This window comes from Manis pentadactyla, chromosome 8 (genome assembly GCF_030020395.1).
Source record: "Manis pentadactyla isolate mManPen7 chromosome 8, mManPen7.hap1, whole genome shotgun sequence".
NCBI classification, from domain to species: domain Eukaryota; kingdom Metazoa; phylum Chordata; class Mammalia; order Pholidota; family Manidae; genus Manis; species Manis pentadactyla.
In genome coordinates this window covers 128,263,677-128,285,938 of record NC_080026.1, presented here as the reverse complement: position 1 = coordinate 128,285,938, position 22,262 = coordinate 128,263,677, and the positions used below count along the sequence as shown (strand labels likewise).

The 22,262-nt window shown below is 37.2% G+C and overlaps 1 protein-coding gene across 3 annotated transcripts in view; it reads left to right on the top strand.

Moving 5' to 3' along the window:
- Nucleotides 1-560: 560 nt before the first annotated feature.
- Nucleotides 561-22,262, top strand: part of RAB11FIP2 (RAB11 family interacting protein 2) — a 42,367-nt gene continuing 20,665 nt past the window's right edge. For 2 of the 3 annotated variants that reach the window (XM_036898806.2, XM_036898805.2), the window contains exons 1-3: nucleotides 561-1,489; nucleotides 7,254-7,696; nucleotides 8,407-8,875. In XM_036898806.2, coding sequence (XP_036754701.2) covers nucleotides 1,137-1,489; nucleotides 7,254-7,696; nucleotides 8,407-8,875 — 1,265 coding nt within the window. In that variant the 5' untranslated portion in view covers nucleotides 561-1,136. Of the gene's footprint in view, nucleotides 1,490-7,253; nucleotides 7,697-8,406; nucleotides 8,876-19,349; nucleotides 19,394-22,262 lie in introns of all 3 variants that reach the window. The other variant, XM_036898809.2, reaches the window with a different exon arrangement.

Below are 22,262 nucleotides of genomic sequence, written 5' to 3'. Positions count from 1 at the left end.
AGCCAGCTTCCAGTGATTGAACCTGGGTCTCTCCCTAGGTCCGGCAGGTCCGGGGCTTTGACTGCCACCTCTCAAGGACTGTCCCCCAATCTGCACCAGGTTCTTCTGCCGGCCGGAGCAGGCCCACACGTCCCTGGAGGCCAGCGCTGTGCCTGGTTGCAGCAGCGGGCGCTAAATCACGCGAGCAGCACGCTTGCATTGGGCGGGGAGCTCGCGTCGCGCGCCCGCGGTCGTCACGGCAACCGGGGAGGTGCTGACCCCTGACCCCCAGGCCCCGCCCCCTCGCGTTCCCGAGATCCACATGGAGAAAGCCAACCCGGAAGTGTCGCCGCTGCCCTCCGCCAGGTGCTAGGAGACGCCGGTCGGCGAAGACAAGCTCGGTGCCAGCCGCCCTGCAGCCTGCAGACCGCCCCGCGGTCGGCCCGCACCGGGGCAGCCGCGTCCCCCGCCCCCTGGCCCACTCCGCCCCCAGGCGCCCCGCCCCTGCCCCCGCCCGAGAGGAGGAGTCGAGGCGAGGGGGAGGAGGAGGAGGGAGAGGTTTGCGCGAGGGAGTAAGGCCGAGCGGGCCGCCGGCGGTTCGTATTACCGGGGTCGAAGGAGGAGCCCGGCCGGGCCCGCCAGCGCCCTGGGAGTCGCGGGCGAGGCGGGGGCGGCCCGGCTTCGAGGAGGCAAGCGGGGCTCCGGGGGCTGCAAATTTGGGCAAGCGAGCTCTAGTCTGTAGGGCGGGGGAGCGTCCCCCGCCACCTCCGCAGCCCTCCGCCCGGCCCTGGAGGCCAGGCTTCACCTGGCCGCAGGCCCGGGAGCCGCTGCCGCCGCCGAGGGCCCGTCCCCGGGCCTGCGGAGAGTGAAAGGGCGGACCCTAGGCGCGGGGGTATACGCGGAGGCCTGGACGGCGCGGCCAGGTGATGGTGGGCTCCTGTGCTTCTCCAGAGGAAAGGGGACCCCCAGAGCAGCCGTGCCCCCGGGCTGCTCCAGTGAGGCGTTTTGACATCAGCCCTAGGGAAGTCGGGCACTTGTGAGTTTGCCTCTCGCGCTTAAGCGTACTTTAGGATGCAGTGATTGAGGAATTAGGCTCTCCCGGCCCCGGGAGGGGCACTGCCTGTGCATGTGAACTCGGTGCAGAGAAGCAGGACGGAATGATGCTGTCCGAGCAAGCCCCAAAGTGGTTTCCCACCCACGTACAGGTCACAGTGCTCCAAGCCAAAGATCTTAAGCCAAAAGGCAAAAGTGGCACCAATGACACATACACTATAATTCAGCTGGGCAAGGAAAAGTACTCCACCTCTGTAGCTGAGAAAACCCTTGAGCCAGTCTGGAAGGAAGAGGCCTCTTTTGAACTACCTGGATTGTTAATGCAGGGGAATCCAGAGAAATACGTTCTTTTCCTCATAGTTATGCACAGGTCCCTGGTGGGTCTGGATAAGTTTTTAGGGCAGGTGGCAATCAATCTCAATGACATCTTTGAGGACAAACAAAGAAGGAAAACAGAGTAAGTTATGTAATTTATTTTGAATTGGGGGGAGATTAACAATATCTTATGGAGTTTCTGTTCTTGGAAATTATTTGTATAGCTGGGCATTGGTTTTTGGATTGAAATATGACCCACTTTTAAGCACCATATTTGCATGAATCTAAAGTAAAAATAGCCCTTGTGTAGAAACATTTTTTAAATGGAGTCATTAATGATCCATTTCTCATTTCTATTTTAAGTTAAACATCTTAAACAGTTGAGTATTTTGCACTGGATTTTTAGTAAATTTAAATTGTTTCACTACTTAAAAGAGGTCTGGATCAGTGTTCACCACCTAAAACTTAAAAGAGTAAATTGTTAACGATCATTAAACATAACAGTTTTCCAGGAAATGGGAACATCAGAAAATTAAATCTGCCAATATAACATGTATATAGAGAATTCTGAAGCTGTCAAAAGTAAATTACCAAATTTAGGACTCACTGTCATTTGAGCATTGTAACACATTTGGCTCTTCTTTTAGCCCAACCATTTTTTAGGATCAGTACATCTTGATGAAGTCTAAAGCTGTTAAAAAAAAGTTTCAAAAGTATGTACAAATGTTCTCAACCTTGAATACACTAACATTTTCCCTTGAGTTTTCAATCTGTTGACTGGTGCATTACTTCAGATTTTGTTCTGCAAAACCAGTGTGTTTTGACCACATTGAGTGCTGTCAGATTGGAGACAGTGATTAAATTCTTGTGATGAAATGGTTTAATGAAATTGTCAATGAAAACATGGCTTTTTAAATATGACTTTCAAGTTTAGGGGAGATATATTCTAGGAAAACCTTAATATAAATATTAACACTAGGATATATGTGTACTAAATAGAAAAGCAGTGTGTTTTCAGAGATAGGTATACTCACTCTGTCCTTCAAATTATAATTTTTTTAGTCCAAGAGAACTTAAGATTGAATTAGTGAGAGAAAAATTTATGTTGAATTTATCAGAGAACTTCATATTTCCAAAATAGCTTTGGTGTTTCTTTCAGTCAAAACTGAAATTTATTTACCCTGTTGAAAACTTTTTTATAATGGTAATGTTCTTGAAGTTCATGTCAGTTTCTCTATTTTAAAACATCCATCCTTTGTTATTTTTTATACATGTCTTCCTGCAAGCTTCTCTGGAGTTTATGTTTTCATTAAAAAATTTTTTTAGAACATAAGGTCTTTGCTTAAGATTAATATATATGGGATAAAAGGGTAGAGAGATACAAAATACTATATATTCAAAAGGAAAAATAGTAAATATTTAAACTAATTGAGGATATGAAAGTATTTTAAGAAAAATGAGTGAAAAGGGTTCAAAGGAAGTGAAGTTGAATATGTATCGATGAAACTAATAAAATGATTCCCTACAAAGTAGCATTCACTTTTCCCTGAGGGGCTCTTTATTAAATTTAAAATAAAAGATGGATAATTACCAAATAATTTGTTTCAGATTGCCAATTTTGGGTGACACTTCCTATATAATATTTAAAATGTTTTGAATGTAAACTTGTAAGTATGTTGTAACTTCAAATTGCATACTGCATTTTCAGTACTTTTAATGGTAGTGAGTGAAGGATTACAGGCCTTCTCTGAAATAGAAATTTTCCAAGTAAAACTAGGCCCTGCTGTGGACTCAGAGATTCTGAGGGTGAAATAAGCTTTTAAAGTTTCCTCCTCTTTTACTTCTTATCTTTGGCAGCATCACAATTACAGTAAATTTGGCTGTAAGCAATACTCTAATATCATAGTCTCCCTACAGAAATTCTCTGGGCTACTATATAAAACCAATTAGAAGTTTTAGGGGAAAAATGCTTTTAAATGTTATCAACAGAGCTTGTGATGTTATTGCATTCAAAGTGATTTTCATATGTTATTAAATCCCTAACATTTTCTTTGTGGATAAACGGGGACCACTATTTGATGAAGTATCTTTATTGGTAATATTTCTGGCTTTTTAATATATTTAATAGCTTCCTTTTCCAGCACAGCTGTACATATGGCACAGTAAGAGACGGAGTTGAGCCACCAGTGTATTGCAAGAAAGATATTTAATATTCTGCATATTGCTGAACCTTGTCCGCATATTCCCATGTGCTTTTTGGAAAACCAGTATGAGTGATGAAGGCTAGCTATCAGATGATTTAGAAGTCCCACGAAGCTGCTGGGTGTGACACTTTTTACTTTTGACACTGAAGAAAAGTATTTACAGCTTGTCTTCTAGTTGTGTCTTGATAGGCAAAGAAGTGTGGTGGCTAAAACTATTATTTTATTATCTTTATACCTTGAAATTAAATGCCTTTTTTTTTTTTCTCTTAAGAAGAGGGAAAAAGGGCCTGAGCCAGAACACTTTGAGTGGGGCATGGAAAGAGAACTTCTGTATCTCTCACTTTTAATGGGTGTCTGGGTAGGTTCTGGCACAAGATTTAAGGAAATAATACACTGTTTAATAATAGAATGGTAAAATTGTTCATGCTGTTAGGTAATACCAATTTTTTTTTTTTACAACAGCAGTGGGTGATGTTGATTTTTTTTTTTTTTTTGGAATGCTCATGTAAAGTAATAGCAATCAGAGTCCCTAGAGTAGGTATGACTCAAACACAAGCAGATTTTGGTACTTTTGTGTGGGTCTCTGCTGTGCACCTGTGTGCTGGCCTCTGGCACCCTCACTGCCAACCTTGTTCCATTTCTGACCACACAGCACCAATTGCTTAGGAATAGTTCCCACATGTGTGGTGGTTTTTGAACATGGACCTGTGCCCACTAAAGATTGAACAGAGGCCATATACAGTTTAAATCCAGCACTCCAGAGGTAAAAAAAAGTCAGCATTAATCCACTAAGCCCCAAATGCTGTGTCTTCATTTTATCTTTTCAAAGCCTGTGAAAACAAGTGCTATCTCTGGAATGATTCTTGAAGGTCTCATTAAGACTTCCCTATTAACGTTACTTTCAAAACAAAGCAGCTAAAGTTATTTGTCACACCACATTTTAAATTACTGTATTTGTTAAAGTTCTTTGCAGTTTTTCTTTTTTTTTTTTTGAAGGGGGAAGGATGGGAAATATACTGTATTTACAGTTTGTATTCAAACACTTACTTTTTCTTTAAAGCTTACCTAAGTCTTTAGCATTCCCACCATAAAACAAAAGAATGAAGAACACACACACACAGAGTTGTAACTTGGCTGTTTTAAGAATATTTTAGAAATAAAAATTCAGTGAACATTTATTTAGTGCAAGGCCAAGTGCCTTCAAGAAGTATACGCCCTAGCAGGAGAAAACCTGCATTGCCTTTCTCTTTGGCTGTCATGTCTCCTGATTAAATACAGTGTCTTATAATATATGATCAGCGATGCATTTAACCTTATTAACGTGTGGTTCATCAGGTAGGAAAGAATTATTTTCATACAGATGTTAGTCATCAACTTGGGTTGTTTTCCTTACTGACTTTAATCTGACATTGGGAATCTGCCTCAGTTTCTTCATCTATGCAATAAGGATGTTTAAGTAGTTGATTTATTTGGTCTTATATCTGAAATGGTGTGAATTTTGATTATCCTCATCTCCCCTTTCATTTATTGGGTTATCGGTTTTTGTTTTTGTTTTTTCCTTAGGTTTGCTTTGATGTGTCAGATACATGGAAATTCTACATGCTGGGGTGTTTTGTTTTGTTTTGTTTTGTCTTTGGTATATTGCTTGCCAAGTGTATTCACTGTTTTCTGTAAAACTTGAGAGATGTTAGAGTATTTCTCATGTCCCATTCACCAGAAGTACTTCTCTCCCCTTAAAAATGTCTCTGTTTTCCAATAACTGGGCACTAACCTTGTTTGATTTCCAGGCTTTTCTAAGAAGTGCTCATTTTTGTGTTGGTCTGGGTCCTCTATTCCACAGGGTTGACTGCTGTCATTTCTTCTTCTAAGTCCTGTGTCTTCAGATTTCAGTGTTTGCTTCAGATGAGGGCTTTTCCCAGTTTAGGTTCTCAGGTTAATGCTTTCTATCATAAAATATTTTATTTTAAAAAATTGCTTGTTTTCATGCAACTAGGTCTTAATAGATTGAATTACCCTAAATTAATCAAAGAAATATTTCCCTGTGTGTTACTGGCTAAGGTATAGCTGGTATATGTACTACATGCTAGTTTTCTTTCCTGCTTAGCAATACTTGTGCACTGCCTCCCACTTGATGTATAGTAAATGTAAGCTGCTTCTGGCATATCATGTTGGTAACAATGAGAGAAAACTAATGAAAAATTAGATCAGAGTTCTTTTGTAGCTACGAAATTTGTTACATTTGAGTAGAGCTGTATTTAAATGATAACCTGTCTCCGGGAATGGGTAATATGCTTCATCGTTAAGCAATGTGAAACATTGTAGGAACTCTCTTCTAGGCTTGATTTTGTAATTTTTGGCTGTTTTTCCTGTAGAATGACCTCTTATGACACCAACTGCCCTCTCATGGATAAAAATACTATAAACAAAACTAAAACAAACTGCTTCTTATAATCATCCCCCCTTACCCATGGGGAACAGGTTCCTAGACCACTAATGGATGCTTGAAACCAAGAATAGTACCAAACCATATTATATATACCATGTTCTTCCTATGTACATACACATATCTATGATAAGGTTTATTAGGCACAGTAAGAGATTAACAATAATTAAAAATAGAACAGTTATATTCTGTAATAGTAGTCATGTGAATGTGGTCTCCTTCTCCTTCTCTCAAAATATCTTACTCTGTGCTCACCTTTCTTTTTCTTGTGGTGATGTGAGATGGTAAAATCCCTAGGTGATAAGATGAAGTGAGGTGGCTGATGTGGTGTAATGTTAGGCTACCTTCTGATGACATGTCAGATGGAGGATCATCTGCTTCTCCACCACAGTTGACAGCGGGTAACTGACAACATGGAAGCGGAAGCCTTGGATAAGGGGGAACTGCTGTACATCTTTTAACAATGGTCAATGTAATACAGAGAAGTGACTGCAGAATACATTTGGCTCCAATTAAAATAATTGTTATTTGATATTGTCACAGTAGCAGTAGTCAGTGAAGCACATAGATTCCAACAGGAAGCGTGTAAGCTTGCTTTTTTCGTCAAAAACTTTACAAGATAACTATCTGTCATTTTCTGTACTTTATTCATGTTGCATTTTTTGTTCAGGAAAAGGCTTTGACCCATTTTATATGAATTTAAGCATATGAAATTTTTTTGATTAGCAAACTATGTATTGGTCTCCAATATTAAGATTAATTTTAATATTTTTTACAGAAGAAATATTTTGGGGTGGGGCTTGATGTTTATTAAAAATGTGGTCATTTTCATTTTATAGTGCTCAAAAATAGTTTGCATTTATGAATACGGTCAGAGTCTCAACCTCTGCCTCTTTCAAGTTAAGAAATGTTCTTAGGCCATTACCAACACTTATCCCAGGTGGAAACATAATGGCTGTCGTTGGTTAGGAACTTTTGATGATGAATGACTTTCAAATCCTGAAGGAGGTTATCTAAAAACTTTTTCAGACTTACTAAACCCATTCCTTTAGTATCTGTCACCACAGATACAGTGATGAGTTTTTTTTAAATTAAACATTGAGTAAAACCAGGAGTACTCTGGCTAACAGAGGCTCACTTATCCAGTGCTTAGATTGCTTTGATGTATAGTAGCTTTACCTAAAAAGCTATTTGTATATAACAAAGCTCGATATCCTCTTCATTACATGTTACAAACCCAGTTTTTCCTTCTCTTTAAGGTGGTTTAGATTAGAATCCAAACAAGGAAAAAGAGCCAAAAACAGGGGTGAGATAAAGGTCAATATTCAATTCATGAGGAACAATATGACAGCGAGTATGTTTGACTTATCAATGAAGGACAAAACAAGATCTCCTTTTGCAAAATTAAAAGATAAGATGAAAGGTAGAAAAAATGATGGGACATTTTCTGACACGTCTTCTGCAATCATTCCAAGTTCTCACACACCTGATGCCAATACTGAATTTCCAAGTGGTGAGATACCGATGAAATCCAAACCAAAAAAGCCTTTCCTTTTGGGTCCTCAGCGACTCTCTTCAGCACATTCAATGTCTGATTTAACTGGGGCCCACATGTCTTCTGAGAAACTGAAGTCTGGCGTCGTTGGTCAATCACATCTTCTTGGATGCCAGATAGATTCCTTTGGAGGAGTTCCTGAAAGTGGTAAGTGCCACGTTCTTTCTAATTGTATCCTCAGTGGTCTACATTGCCCTTTTAATTTTAAAATTTAACTTCTAAACATTAGGAAATAAAAATTATAATTTTCTTGGTAGTGTTTTCTAAATTCAGCCATCAAATAGTTGAGTACCTACTACACTCAAAATTGATGTTTATTAAAGGCAGCACTTGTCTGCATTCCGTATTTTATTTATATTATTGGATGATAATAAAAATGATTCCTAGTCACTTTTCATGGCCTGGCTGCTTTTCTTACTGTTGTTCTCTTGTCTCAAAAGTCTGATGCATAAAAGAATATTCCATTCAATCAGAAAATTCCCAGGAAAAAACTTTTTATTCAGAAGTAAGAAAGCAAATTTAATCCTAATGATGTAAAGAAGTCTTTGAGAATTTATAGCACTGTTATGCCAAGCAGAACCTCTGGTTTTGACATTGTAGTTTGTTTATGTGGTTGTTTCTTTCTGAACTGAGTAAATTACTGATTATCTAGCAATTTGCTAATTGTTACTAGCCTATGTCCTTAAGACTGCTACACCTTAGTGTTTTAAGATTGTTTTCCTTGATTATTTTAAAGGTTAATATCTTTAAATAGCTAATTGCTCTCATTCTAAAAGCAGCAGTATGCACACAGAATGTGTCAAACAGTGTGATGTAATGTGTCACTGATTATGTACTAACTACAAAATTGTTTGCAGGAAGTCTCAAATCTCCACACAGAAGAACATTAAGCTTTGATACTTCTAAAATGAACCAACCTGACAGCAGTGTGGATGAAGGTGAATCGTCTTTTGGAAGACGAAATGACCCATTTACAAATGTGACTGCTTCATTACCCCAAAAATTTGCAACACTGCCAAGGAAGAAAAATCCATTTGAAGAAAGCAATGAATCATGGGACAGCAGCGTGAATTTATTTACAAAATCAGTTGAAGTAAGGAAAGAAAATAAGAGAGAGAAAAGGGAGAAAGTTAGCCTGTTTGAAAGAGTGACTGGAAAAAAAGATAGCAGAAGATCTGATAAACTTAACAATGGGGGATCTGATAGCCCTTGTGACTTGAAATCACCCAATGCATTTAGTGAAAACCAGCAGGACTATTTTGATTATGAGTCAACTAATCCGTTTACAGCAAAATTCAGGGCTGCAAATATAATGCCATCTTCAAGGTAAGCTTCACATGGAAGTTGTGCTATTTTGAAAAATACTGCACTTGAAAGTATCCAATATCTTTTCAATCCTTGAATATTTTCAGTTGCTTTTATTTTACTTGAAAAAATCTTATCTTACTTTCATAATTAATTATGGAGCCAGGAAGCTTTGCATACATCTTTGGAATTGACCTTTTTTATCTTAGAAGGATAAAAGATTCTTAATCCCTATCCTAGTCTGCTTCTTTTTATGTAAAGAGCCAGAAGAAACTTGCTGAAACTTACGGAGAGAACGGCATAGCTTTTGATGAGACATAGAGGAAGTCACCAGTGGGTGTTAATTCAACCCAGAAATTTAGGTGACATGTTATGTTTCTAGATACTATTTTCCAGGGATCTGTTTATAGACTCTCTGGAGAGGATTAGTGGACTAATAGCAGCCCATGGGCTATCATTTAAGAAATAAGTTAAGTATTAATGATTTTCTTAATAGGTCTTACTATCCTTATTAAATGGCTATTTAGAAGTAGTTTTTATTTGCAAAGTTTATTGGAGTTCAGTGACCCTTGTGGGTACTATGAATACACCAAGGAGTAACTAACTATATGATGATATCTAGTCACAGGAATAATAATCACTATCATGATAAGATTTTCAAAATCTGAATTTTTGGTTACATATATAGTGGTACTTACTCCTCAGTACAAGTTGGAACTCTATACATTTAAATAAAATTTGGATTTGCGGAAGTGAACAGTGGAATAGCTAATTAAGGAAACCTCAAGCAAAGAACAAGATGAATTTATTGGAATCTTAAGCAATTATAGAAGAAAGAGCCTGGCAGAATGTTGGTATATTGTATACCAACATTTTAAATCTATTTAAATATTGTATAGTACACAGACCCGAGTGGCAGTCCTGTCTTAAGTAGCTTCATGATTTCTGTAGACCTTAGCATCTCCATCTTTGGTAGGACACCTACTTGGTAGGATTGGGTAATGATATGATAAATTATAAAATACATGGTACAATACCAGGCCCCAAATAGGGAGCCCATAAATGGTGGCTGATACTGTATTTTATATACAGTCATGTCGTATTTTATTCAAAAACTGTTTTGTCTCACTATAAACAGAAAATAGAGTATTAACAGTCACCCTTTTAGGCTGTTATCTTTGTCTTCTAACCTTTCAATGAGACATGAAAACATATATTTAAATTTTTCAAAGGGAAGTGTGTATTTTGTTTGCTTTTGGCAACAAATGAGTATTTGCTATGGCTTTAAAATGTTTTCTTTATAGACTGCATTCTAAAGAAACACATTTTTATCATACGGTATTAATATTTTATTGAAGAATCCATAGTTCTGGTGTGTTGTTCTGAAATGTTTTATGTTGATATTATGCATAGTATACTTCATATTGCATCAAGTTCTAAATTATAGAGGTAAATAGAAATACATTTGCTTTTTCCCCTTTACTGAACTTTTTTTTGAAAAACAATTGTAGAAAGCACCTGTATGAGAGATTAGGTAATTTATATTAGAGTCAAAATTAAAAAAAATGGGAACTGGTAAGGAAACAATATTTTTAACTTATGGTAGCCTATGGAAAAATAAGTATCCTCAAATCTTAAATTGCCTTACACTTGGGCTATTTTACATGGCTACCATGGGTTTATGAATGTGGTGTTTGCTACATCTAGACTTTGTTTTTGATTACTTCAGTATTAGCACTGTTTTTATCAAAATTAGAGCTGTTTCATGGTATGTGTATAAAATAACTGCAAAATTATAGATTTAAAAATTTTTAGACTCTCTCTTCATATTCTTTCATTTTCATATTCTGTGAGTTGCCAGATATGAGGATTGAAACATTTATAGATTCTTGGGAAGTTACTCTTCCTTTTTGTCACAAACCGTCTTTGTGGTAAATGTAGAACATTTGCAAGAAGGAGTAGCTATAATTAATTGTATTAAAAATAAGATTGAAGGATGCAAATGCAGTTCACATTTTTGGAAAGCAACTTTATCTTGAGTGGAATTTGGGAGGCTATGGTCAAGGTAATGTTGTCTTTACATTACTTGCACTCCTACCTATTTTCCCGTTAGCATCCCTCAGGTGTATGGGACAGAGTGAGTAGGTTTCTCAATTAGCATCTACACCGAATACATTTTTGAAGCTATAGACTAGGACACATGCTGTGAATCTTTTTTTTCCAGTAGTGCTAAATAGGTCTGTTTACAGAGTCTCCTGGACTCTTGTGACCGATGTTTGTGAGAATGCCTAACAAAGTTAAGGGTAAAATCTATAGCAATGAAACTGGATTTTGTTCTTTGTGAGTGACCTGGCTCACCTGTGATTGTAGGTGCACGGGAACCATGTCCTTGTACTCTAAGTGACTAATGTGTGTGATTAAAACTGGATAATTTTCCTTATGCCAAAAATCTTTAAAGTACTCAAGGACACTTTTCTTAGAATTTAAAGTTTTTATTTCATAGTGTAAGTTAAACCATCTGAAGAAACAACCTTAAAAGTCACAAAAAATACTGTATTTTGCTTCTGTTCTTGGAATAAATCCTGTAGTCGTGAATAAAACCGAGAGAGGAAATGAATCAGGCTTTTTGTTGGGTTACTTAACAAAGAACAGGGCTCTTGAAACACTTTTCCCTGCTAATAGCTACTAGATACTGACTCTCAGTCTCCTTCCATGCACCGCCTTCTCTGAAGCCTGTCCTGCCCTTGGAGGGGTTCGGAGCTGTCTTGGGTTGCGCCCTCTCCTACATGAGTCTTGCTTGCTTATGGGGCATCATCTTGTTGACTAATAGACCAGCCACATTTTTCCCTCCAGCCACCATGAACAACTTGAAGGCAGTACCTGCATTTCATTCATCTTTCTGCCTTAATCTTCAACATGATGCCTGGTAGGTAGTAGGTGTTAGAAAAACAGTTTTGAACAAATGAATACAGTATAGTGGACCTATTTCCTAAAAGCTGTTTTTCCCTTAGTCTCCTGCTTCCAGCCCAGTGTGGGCTGTGAAGATCTTTCTAATAGACTGAATAAAGGCAAATTTGTACACTTCTGTGTATAATTAAACATCATTAAATGTCGAAGTTAGTTTTAAAGGACTCTTAAAAGTTAGTATTCATACCCTAAACAGCATATTTCTGGAATTTGTTAGAATTCTGTTTTAAGATAGGTTATCAACTGTGATAAAGAACCCCAGATCTCAGTGGCTTGTCACAGTTAAAGCTGATTGCTCATTTTCACAACCTAAGAATTCACCATGATGGGGAAGAGAGAAGTGGGTGCTTTGCTGTATGCATACAGTCACTCAGCTCCCCATGTTATCCAGGAACCAGGCTCCTTCCTTCTCTTAAAGCCACCATTTAACACCTGACCCCCAAGGTGGTGCAGGGGGAGAGTGGAGGATCCACGCAGGCCGTCTTGGTGGCCAGGCCTAGCAGTGGTATGCATTACTTCCACATATGTCCCATTGGCCAGAGCTCAGGTATGTCCCAGCCTCAGTACAGCCAGGTAAGAAATAGGATTCGCTATGGACCCAGAGGAAACAATCAGGTGCAGTGAGCTCAGTGTTCTGCTTGCCATAGATGCCAGTTCTAAGAAGTCCACACACTGTCTCACACGTGGCATGCAGCAGAACTCCTACCACACTTGTAATGAAAGTGTAGTTGGGATTCTTGTACTTTTCAGTTAAATGTTTCATCAGTTCCTTATTGGTATCGAGTTTGTGTTTTAAAATTGCTGCTGTTCTTTTTAATTGTAAATCGCAGGTAGTTTAGCATCATCACTATCAACTATTTTGTTGTGTGGTTAACCCCACAATTTGTAAATAATGTTTTTTGCACCAGCAGTATATAATTTTTCAAAACCAAATATACCTGGATGTATGTTACATTTGTCATACCATTTTCAGTAATTTGTTCACAACCAGTTCTTTAACACTGGACTGTCTTTTCACTGGAAAGTGGAAATGTGTGTTCAGAAACCAAATTGTCATTCTTTTTTTTAACAGACACAGCTACACCCTTAGATGGGGACTCAACTAAGTTCTGGCTTATTATTGAAGAGTTAGTGGAGGAGATGTATTCTGCTTCCAGGTCTGGGTCATGAAAACCTCCTTCACAAGCCTCCATTTTGCCTCTTTCTCCCTATCCTAGACCAGGGTTGGCAAACAAGGCTTTGGGATCAAGTATGACTTGCTGCCTGTTTTTGTAAATAACATTTCACTGGAGCACAGCCCACCCATTTGTTTATGGTTCCTGTTGTGTTATGATAGTAGAGCAGAGACTATATGGCCTGCAAAGCCAAAAATATTATTTGGCCTTATACAGAAATAGTTTGCTGAACTTTTCACTAGCTGAGTGGAGATCTTTATGAAGGGCAGACAGACAAGGTAGGAACAGCTATCTATTCTGGGTCCCTGAGTATATGTGGAAGGCCATCTAACCAAGGGTAACCTGTTAAACCTTGTGTAATTGATAGGTTCTCAAAATATTAAGTTAGTGCAGTTTTTGCATTTATTTATTTATGGCACTGAGCCTTACTGTTATTTAGCATGTAGGGCACAGCCACCATAGTACCTCTTGTTCTAAGAATGCCTAGTTCAAAAAAGTTTAAAAACTATAAACTTGCAACACCAAATCCCTACTCTTCTTTCTAATCTTCAAGGCTTGTTGAATGTTAGGCTTTCCTCACTTATTCAACTTTTGTTCTTCTGTTCCTCATGTTCCTGTTCTAGATTAGTTAATTTCCTTATTACACCTCTCTACCCCGAGGTCCTGGCCATCTCCATGCCTCAGCTCAGTTGTGGTGTGCTTTCTTAACCTGCCTGAGTGGCCAGGCCTGTCTAGCCTTGATGCTAAAATCTCTTTAATTCTTTCTTGATTAATATGATGTTTCCCTTCTTTGGATTTCTGCTGATACTGAAGAACATGATTGCTATATGATGTTTATTGTGTCTTGGTTTTAGTCTTCCTTACTAAACTATGTAAGCTTCTTAATTGTTTTTGCTGAGTCTTCTTTTTTGAGTGCCCCATGGCAGCCAGATCAATACATGTCTTCAGTGCTGATCGTTGATGGCTCCTGGGGAGTTTTTAAACTACAGTTTGTTGGGTCCTACCTCAGACTGAGTTACAATCTTCAGTGAATGGGCACCGAAATAAAAATCAACATTTAAAAACTTCCCACTGACTCTCAGGCAGGTTTTAAAATTGCTGATCTAAATTATATTGTCTATTTCATGAGAGTTAAGTAAATAAATGCATAGTGATGAATAGGAATCAGGCAGTATGTGGGTAAACAGAATAGACAACTTAGTCCCATTGTCTTTGCTTGTAGGGGTCTAACTAAGGTGGAGGACGCAGTATGGAGATCAGCTTGACTAAAACAGGGATGTGGGGAGGAGTTTGAGAGCTCGCTGAATAGCTAAGAAACATCTAAATTATATGTAGCCATTGAAGACCAGGCAGAAATGTCTATTAAATATTTCTGGCATCTGTGGATGAATTGTCTCAGGATATATGTAAAACCTAGGCATCAGTAGTGATTAATAAAACTTAAAGCATTAAAATAATGCTTGTTTTTGTATGCCACCTATAATAAATTGAAGAGAAACTGTGTTTGTAATGTATTATTCTGAGGCTCCATGAACAAGTTTAGGATGGAAAAACCTCTACCTACTTCAGGGAATTCATTAATATAAGGAGAAACTTGGTTGTGTATGTCTTATTCTGAAATTAAAAAATAGTCAATAACATAAGCATACTCTATATGATGAGCTTAATGTTGCTTGAGGTTAGAGGGGCAGCCCATGGGAGAGCAAGAATTTATGGGAGATAATTTTTCCATAGAATTTTATTTTTGGAACATCCTTTTATTTGTGGCTCTCACAAAGAACATGCTTGCCCTTCATTACTTCCTGCCTAATTGTAATTGTGAATACTATGTAGCAAACTCTTAGTTGCTCTGTGATAACTGAATATTGTGTTGTATAATGTTCCTAGTATTACTGATTTTATTAGAGCATATATGCTCATATTTCCATAGGCTGTGGAAGAACCTGTCTACTTCTTAGCTGATGAACTTGGGGCAGCTAGTTATTTTTTAGGGCAGTACAGAATTAGTGTACTATCAAAGAATTAGTGTCTAGGTAAGACCTCATATTTATCACTAGTATTTTATAATTTTGACATGACAGCATTCTTTTACTTTTGGGATCAAGTTGACCTACTTACCTTTTTCCCTTCTGCCCTCCCTCCTTTTCTTTCCTTTAGTTAATTCCCACCTATGGTTGTATCATACCTTTCTTAGAAGCTACAAAAAACTGGTTACCTAGAATGTGTACTTAAATGTGTTTTTAATTCTTACAAATCAAAAATCACTATAGGCTTATAAGTGTATAACCATTATTATGAAGTTATATAATATGTCCATTAAAAAATGATAGACTGTTTACTCTAGGTTTACATTTTGATTTTAAAAAGTTATAGTAAACAAATGATCCAAAGAAAAAATCCTGTTCATAGTTCTAAAATCTTCATTTTTATAATGTTCTTTATGGACTTTATTTTTCCTGTGTAAATTTAAAGCTCAGTCTTTGGCACAATAAACCTTAACATGAATAAGGTTTATTTTAATAGCTGTATTAATAGCAATATAATTTTTTGTTCATATCTGTCTAATACTAAACATAATTTGCTTATTCATGGCAGGCTATAAATCTTTTACACAGCTGCAAATTTGTAGCCTCATTTATGAGACAGAAAACAAAAACTTTTGAGATGATTTTTAAACTCATTAATTCATTAGTGCCCAGGGATTTACAGAATGTATCCAATGAAACAGTGACTGGGAACATGGAATATGCAGTGTGATTAGTTCCCTTAACACTAACTAGAACTTTTATGCTTAGCTCCCCAGATACTAGAAACTTTTTTACCCTTTGTCATCCTAATGCTCATTAGAATAGCTCTCATTAATTGGTACATCTCCCAATGGGTTAATTTGCAGATACCAACCATGCCATCCTTTTGCTAACTCACTAATGCAAATTGCTATTTATAGACTTCAAAATTGAAAATAAAAAAAGCCCTATAACAAAAAAAGACAAACTTTGCTAAGTTGTTGTTATTATTATTTTGAGCTAAGAGATTGAGATACCGAGAGATTCTGTGAGAGGAGAAAAGCAGCCTAAAAAATCCACAAAAACTGTAGGCTAATAAACCGATGTGAAAATTTCTCAATTTACAGCACTTGACAGGTGCTAAAAGAAAAGCATCTTTAATTTTAATGTGTTGTTAGGACCTCTTTAGAGAGACTGTACAAGTTATTAACAAGGTCCTCTGAGACAGGAGACGGGTAATTAACAAGACCTATGGAGATATAGTTTAGGTAATTAATGAGCTGTTAGGACTGGACACAGGATAACACAGTGAGTCCAATAGTTAAAGAACAGGTTGTTATGATATGATCAAATACCAGATATAATATGTAAGTCCTCTTGAGGTTTCTGATAGGAAAGTATTAAGATTATATTCCAGGGACCCAGTGTACTAATTTTTATATATCAATATGTAAATTTTTTAGTTTAACTTTTAAGATAGGATTTAAGAGGGTTTTTTCTTCGTAAAGCCAATAAGCAGCTAAGCTTGTTACATGCAGATTAATAATCTTTGTTAATTGCAATTAGTGAACATACATATTTTGAGAACAGCATGTTGGGAAGATGTAAATTAATACAATTTTAAGTTGTTTTAGACCTTTCCTGTTGTGTTTTTCACGTGTGGCCTGTTGGCTAAAATCGCCTACTCCAAATTGACCTAACGTTGCTGGGCCCCTTTAAAACTTTCAGGCTTGAGGCCAGAGAGGAGACTGTTCTTCACCAGCTAATTTTCTACGTCATATGCATGGATCCCTCCACTCGTGCTATGGAACCTTCGAGTCTGAGACTTGGTATTCCCAATTTCAAATATTTGGTTTAGTTATTTTCTGTGTAAATTTGAAATTGTTGGGCTATGAATCAAGTTTTGGCTCAGAAAACTCCCAGCATCAGCAAACCTTTATCATCAGAGACAAGTTACACTCTGAAGATTAAAGAGTATAAAGGAAGCCCTTGCAGTTCTGATTCATTCCATTGCCTCCTCAGTTTGACTGCTCTAGTCCTTCAAAATGATTTGTTTCTCAATTTCAGATCTGATAATCAAATGATACTTTCATTTCCATTAGTTTTAGAATATTTACTAGGAAATCGGAAGTTATTAAGATATAAATCTTGCTCCCAGAGCTCATACAGACAGGCATGTAAATATTACGTCTGAATTCTGTGCTGTGGACTGGCCATTGGAGAACCTTGGAAGAGTTTTAAGTTGGATTGTGATACTATCAAAGAAGTAACTTAGCCCTGTATCATGGAGAATCTGCTGGGGACAGGAGTGGGAAGGGGAGGAGAGGACTTGGGGCAGGAAAACTAGGAAGTTAGTGTGATTGTTGAGGTAAGAGTTGATGAACGTCACTTGGCAGTGAGAATGGAAGAGAAGAGAGTATCTGTAAGATATTCCTGGGCTAAAATAGACAACATTGTAAAAACTACATAGATGGCCTTGGATTTAGGATTTTTCCTTTTTTATGATGTCAAAGTGATATGCTTTCAATAGAAACCATACTTCAGATTTTGAATTTGGATCTTTTACTGCACTTGTGATTTGTATGATGCTCTCATAACTCCAAGCAGCAGCACTGAGCCCCAGTGTCACGAGGACGAACAACCAGTACACTAACAACCATTCTGTACTACAGCCATTCTGCTTTTCACTTTTAGTATAGTATTCAATAAATTACATGATATTGAACACTTTATTATAAAACAGGCTTTGTGTTAGATGATTTTGCTTAACTGTAGGCTAATGTGTGTTCTGAATGTGTTTAAGGTAGGCTACTGAGCTATGATGTTTGGCAGGTTAGATATATTAAATGTATTTTCACTTATGATATTTCCAGTTTTCAGTAGGTTTTTTGGGATGTAACCCCAGTAATCTCATCATAAGCTGAGGAAGCTCTGTATTACAACGTCAGGTCTGTAGTGTTTGAATTGAAGTTGGTGTTTTAGTCTTGATGGAGGGATTTGAGTTCTTTGTTTTTGTATTTAATGAGTTGCTGTCTTTTTAGAGTTTTGTTTTAGAGAATAGTTATTATGTGTTTTGAGTTGCTTGAGACAGGCAAGTTAGTATCAGCACAGTAACGGTTCTTGAGTGTTTCTGAACAGTGAAAGACGTTTTGGCTTCCCTGAACACAAGAATGCACATTTTTGTAACTGCTTATGGATTCAATGCACTTGAAGTGTGTTCACCTTAACACTGTAGTTACTACATGTATTTCTCCTCAGTGGTGTTGACTTTACACACCTTTGTCCCTTGTTGGACACCTTCTATTATTGTCTCATCAAGAGAATAGCTTTTCCTTCTTCTACACTCAGCTCTTACTTCTATGTACATCACTTTTTCAGGCCTCCTACTTCTGTGTTTAGTGTATTTCCTTTTGGGCCACTCATATTTAGAACATTTCCTTTTTGACCACATCACCTGGGGGTTACCTGTTTACATAACAACTAAGCTTAAACTTTGGAAATACAGGTGTTGTTTCTACATTTTTAATAAAAGTGGGTAGTGTTACCTATGGGCAGTATGTTTTAAATAGCTTCTGGCAATAAGAACTAAAGCAATTAATTATGAAATGATTTTCTTTATATGCATTTAACTAAGAATATTAGGATCCAGACATTGGATAGTTGTCTTCTTGAACTTGTAGTTTAAGAATAAATGATTTCTCTTTGATTTGATGTGTTAATTATAATACAAATATAAAAATATTAAAATATACAAATATTTACTACATATTAAATATACATCAGATAAAAATGTTTTTAGTGTATCTGTTTTCAGCTTAGAAATCATTCTGACAAAGTGCTAATACCACTGAAATAGTAATTACATGTATTAGCTTGGCCTAAACTAAAACTTAATTCAAATTGCAGTTGTTAAAATTATTCTAACAAATAGGTATGTAAACCTCTACTAGGGCTAGGGGTGGGTGGGTTGAATATAGGATTCATAGAGAACTGAAGTCCCAGTAGTCACACAAGCTGGTGAGGGGGATATGTCAGCAATGACCTGTAGTTCAAGCAGAATGAACGTTGTTGAACTTCGAGTTTGCTGTGGAAATGTAGAGAGAGGAACAGTTTGCTAGGAATTGGGAAATGCTTCTTCAAGGAAGAGGCCTTTGAGCTTGCTCTTGACTACTGAACTTGATTTTATTAGTTGGGGAATGAGTAAATATGCAATTGTTAAATAAATAGCAAGAAAGCTCCTTTTAAAAATTGTGAGGTACACTATAAAGGAATATGTTCTGTGGCTATATATTATTATATCATTAGCCCTTTACTAACTACTTAGTAATTTTACCATTTCTTCTCTAGTTGGAGTCATGGAGCTGTCCTCTGTGTCTGTCATTCCCTGCCTGGTAGGTTCCCGGGGAAGTATATTTCCTACTTTAGGCTACCAAGGAGCCAATTAGTGAATGCCCTGCAGGGGCTCTGCATTAAGTATAATGACCTCTTTGTTATGCATCTTGGTGTGGGAATGGGGTGTTCAGGTTAATCACATATTTTGTTTACTTGAGGCTACAGTATATTTGCTTTATATAGTTTTTTTTTTCATTTTCAAAGAAATTAAGTGTCCGAAGTAAGTTGGAAATCATACTGAACATAATTTGATATTTCATTCAGTAGATATATTTGATACATTCTTCTTCCACCCAAGAATTTTATAGTGTAACATGAAAAAATAAAAATACAGTAATAGTATATTCGGAAGGGATTATAGGATAGGTATTAAGAGTTCAGTGTTAGGATTCAGGTCTGGATTTGAGGCTGTTGAATAGGTGTTTGACCATACTTAACCTTTCTAAACCTCTTTTTTTCAACTGTAAAATGGAATAACAACCTTGGTGTTGTGGAAGAGATTAAATAATGTAATATGCCTGCATAAAGTGTTGAGGCTAGTATTTGCCACAGTCTGGAAGTGGTAGCTTTCACTATGATCTTACAATGCAGCATCTACAGAATATATAACAACTGCTTTAAATAAGTTAAATGAAATCAGTTCCAAGTAATATATTCTCAACTTAAAGAAAAATCGTGAATAAAAGTAGAATTTAGGAGCTCATGCTTTCACTGGTCTATAAAGGACATATATATTGACAGAAAGCAGTGAAACATGATAGTTTTTCTAGTTTCTTTCAAGATGTATGTTCAGTAATAATCTTTGATGAAATAAACTAAACCACGTTGAAATTTAAAAGTATTCCCTGTATTAAATAGAAAATTAATTTTATTACTTTACAAGGCAAAGGCATTATAATCAATATTGCTGTTAAATTCTGTGTTCAGAAATTCTTGCATAGCACTGAAAAGGACATTGCAGGGTAGATACTAAGCTTTGGCTTTACTTTAAAGCACAATGAATATTTCCTAAATTCACATCGCTGAGCTCAGATAAATTGTTGAAGAAGGCAGTTCAAACTATCATATTAAGCAGGATAAATGCTGTTTATGGAAAACTCAGAACATTTCAAAGTCCTTTTTGGGAAGAGGGCCCCTGCCTCAGGAAGTTCACACAGGTACTAGTGTATCTCTTCTAACCACGACTTGGAGGTTGCCACTTTCATTTCTTTGTCAGTGAAAGTACCCTCTTCCTCTTTGTTTTTCACCAAGAGTATAAGATTCTACTTGAGTGGCCTGACTCAACAAGGTTCCTTATATGCCTGAAATAATATTAATTGTATTTGCAATATTCTGTCATTCTGGTTTAAAAAATACTCCTCACTTAACAGGAAAAAATATATAACCAAAACTTAAATGTAAGATATTTTTGGATTATCATCCATTTATTTTATGGACTATCTCTTGTCCTTACAGAGATAGATAGGGTCTTAATGTCATCTTGCACCTTCTATCTTTAGCTACTAGGCAGTGTGTACTAGGGTGACATTCTAAAATAAAGATGTTTGTTTTAGAACTTGATAATAAGAGATGGACATTGCTCTCCTTTCTTCATATAAGGATTCTGTTCATATTGTGACACATGGATGTATAAGACAATGTCTTTGTCTTTAAGATTGTAGATACGTAGGTCCAAAATATGTAATTAATTGTCCTAATTGGTGGTACCATTGGTAAGTGCTGATGGAGATAAAAATTACAGGGTAAGGTTAGGTAGTCTAGGCATCGTAGAAAAGGTGGAATTGACAAGTCTCAGAGGGTGGATCTGTGAAAGGAGAGAGGAAAGGGCTTTTATGAATGGAGATTAAAATGAGAAAAGGCAATGATGTAAAAATGAGTGTGTTAAGTGGCTCTCAGTGTACCCAGTCTATCTAAGACTTGTTAAGGTTAGAAGTAGTAATGGAGATGGGACCTTATTACTAGGAACTTAGCATACTAGAGTGAAGAATTTGCATTTAATTCTATAGTAAGTAAGAAGGTTTTTCAGAAAATGAGTGATGTGATGAAAGTTAAATTTTAGGAAAACCCAGAGAACAGTGACATTGCTATTATATATGCAATAATGGACCTGAATAGGAAGAGACACACCTGAAGTCAAACCAGAAAGACTACATTTCTAAGTGCAATTTTAGATTCAGAACAAAATTTTTGCAATAAAAAGTGATTTTAATTATATAGCTTATAGGAAAAAGACAATGGGGAAATTATTATGGCATCAGAAATTTGCAGATATTACAAGGTACATTCTTTAAATCGGTGGGTACCTGTGTTTTAAATATTCTTGAGTAGTTTTTTCTTGTTTTGTAAAGAACCATTCAGAAAGAGCTGGCTGAAAGATACAGTATAATGTACAATTTCCCATAGAATTATATAGTCATCTAATGGGGGGGGTGGCTGGAGAGTATATTTTTATACAAAATAATATTCTTTTCCTGCAAAATTTATAATTTCATAGCCCTTCAAAACCAGCTCTTCATCGCCAAGAATGTTTTAAGGGTAGGCTTCTCAGCTTAGGGTGTGGAGTGGCCAGAAGTCTCCCAGTTGCCCCATCAGCTCTGCTTTCAAGGAGAAGCAGTCTGGGGTTTGTGTTGCCCAGTGGAGGGACCCTGGGAAGTCAGGCTGTCGTTGTGTACCCCTTGGAGAAGCCACAGAAATGACTGTGCTTGGGTAGGCAGGTGCTTTCCGGCCAGGAGCCTTATTGCAGGCTGTTCTTCAACTCTGAGGCCTTCCTGGTGACCAGAGGGCACCATGGCTTCATCTCCAGAACTTGGCTTTGTCCCAGGAACAGAGCCAACTTGGGGTACTCTTGGCTGAGGGGCATTGTGGGCT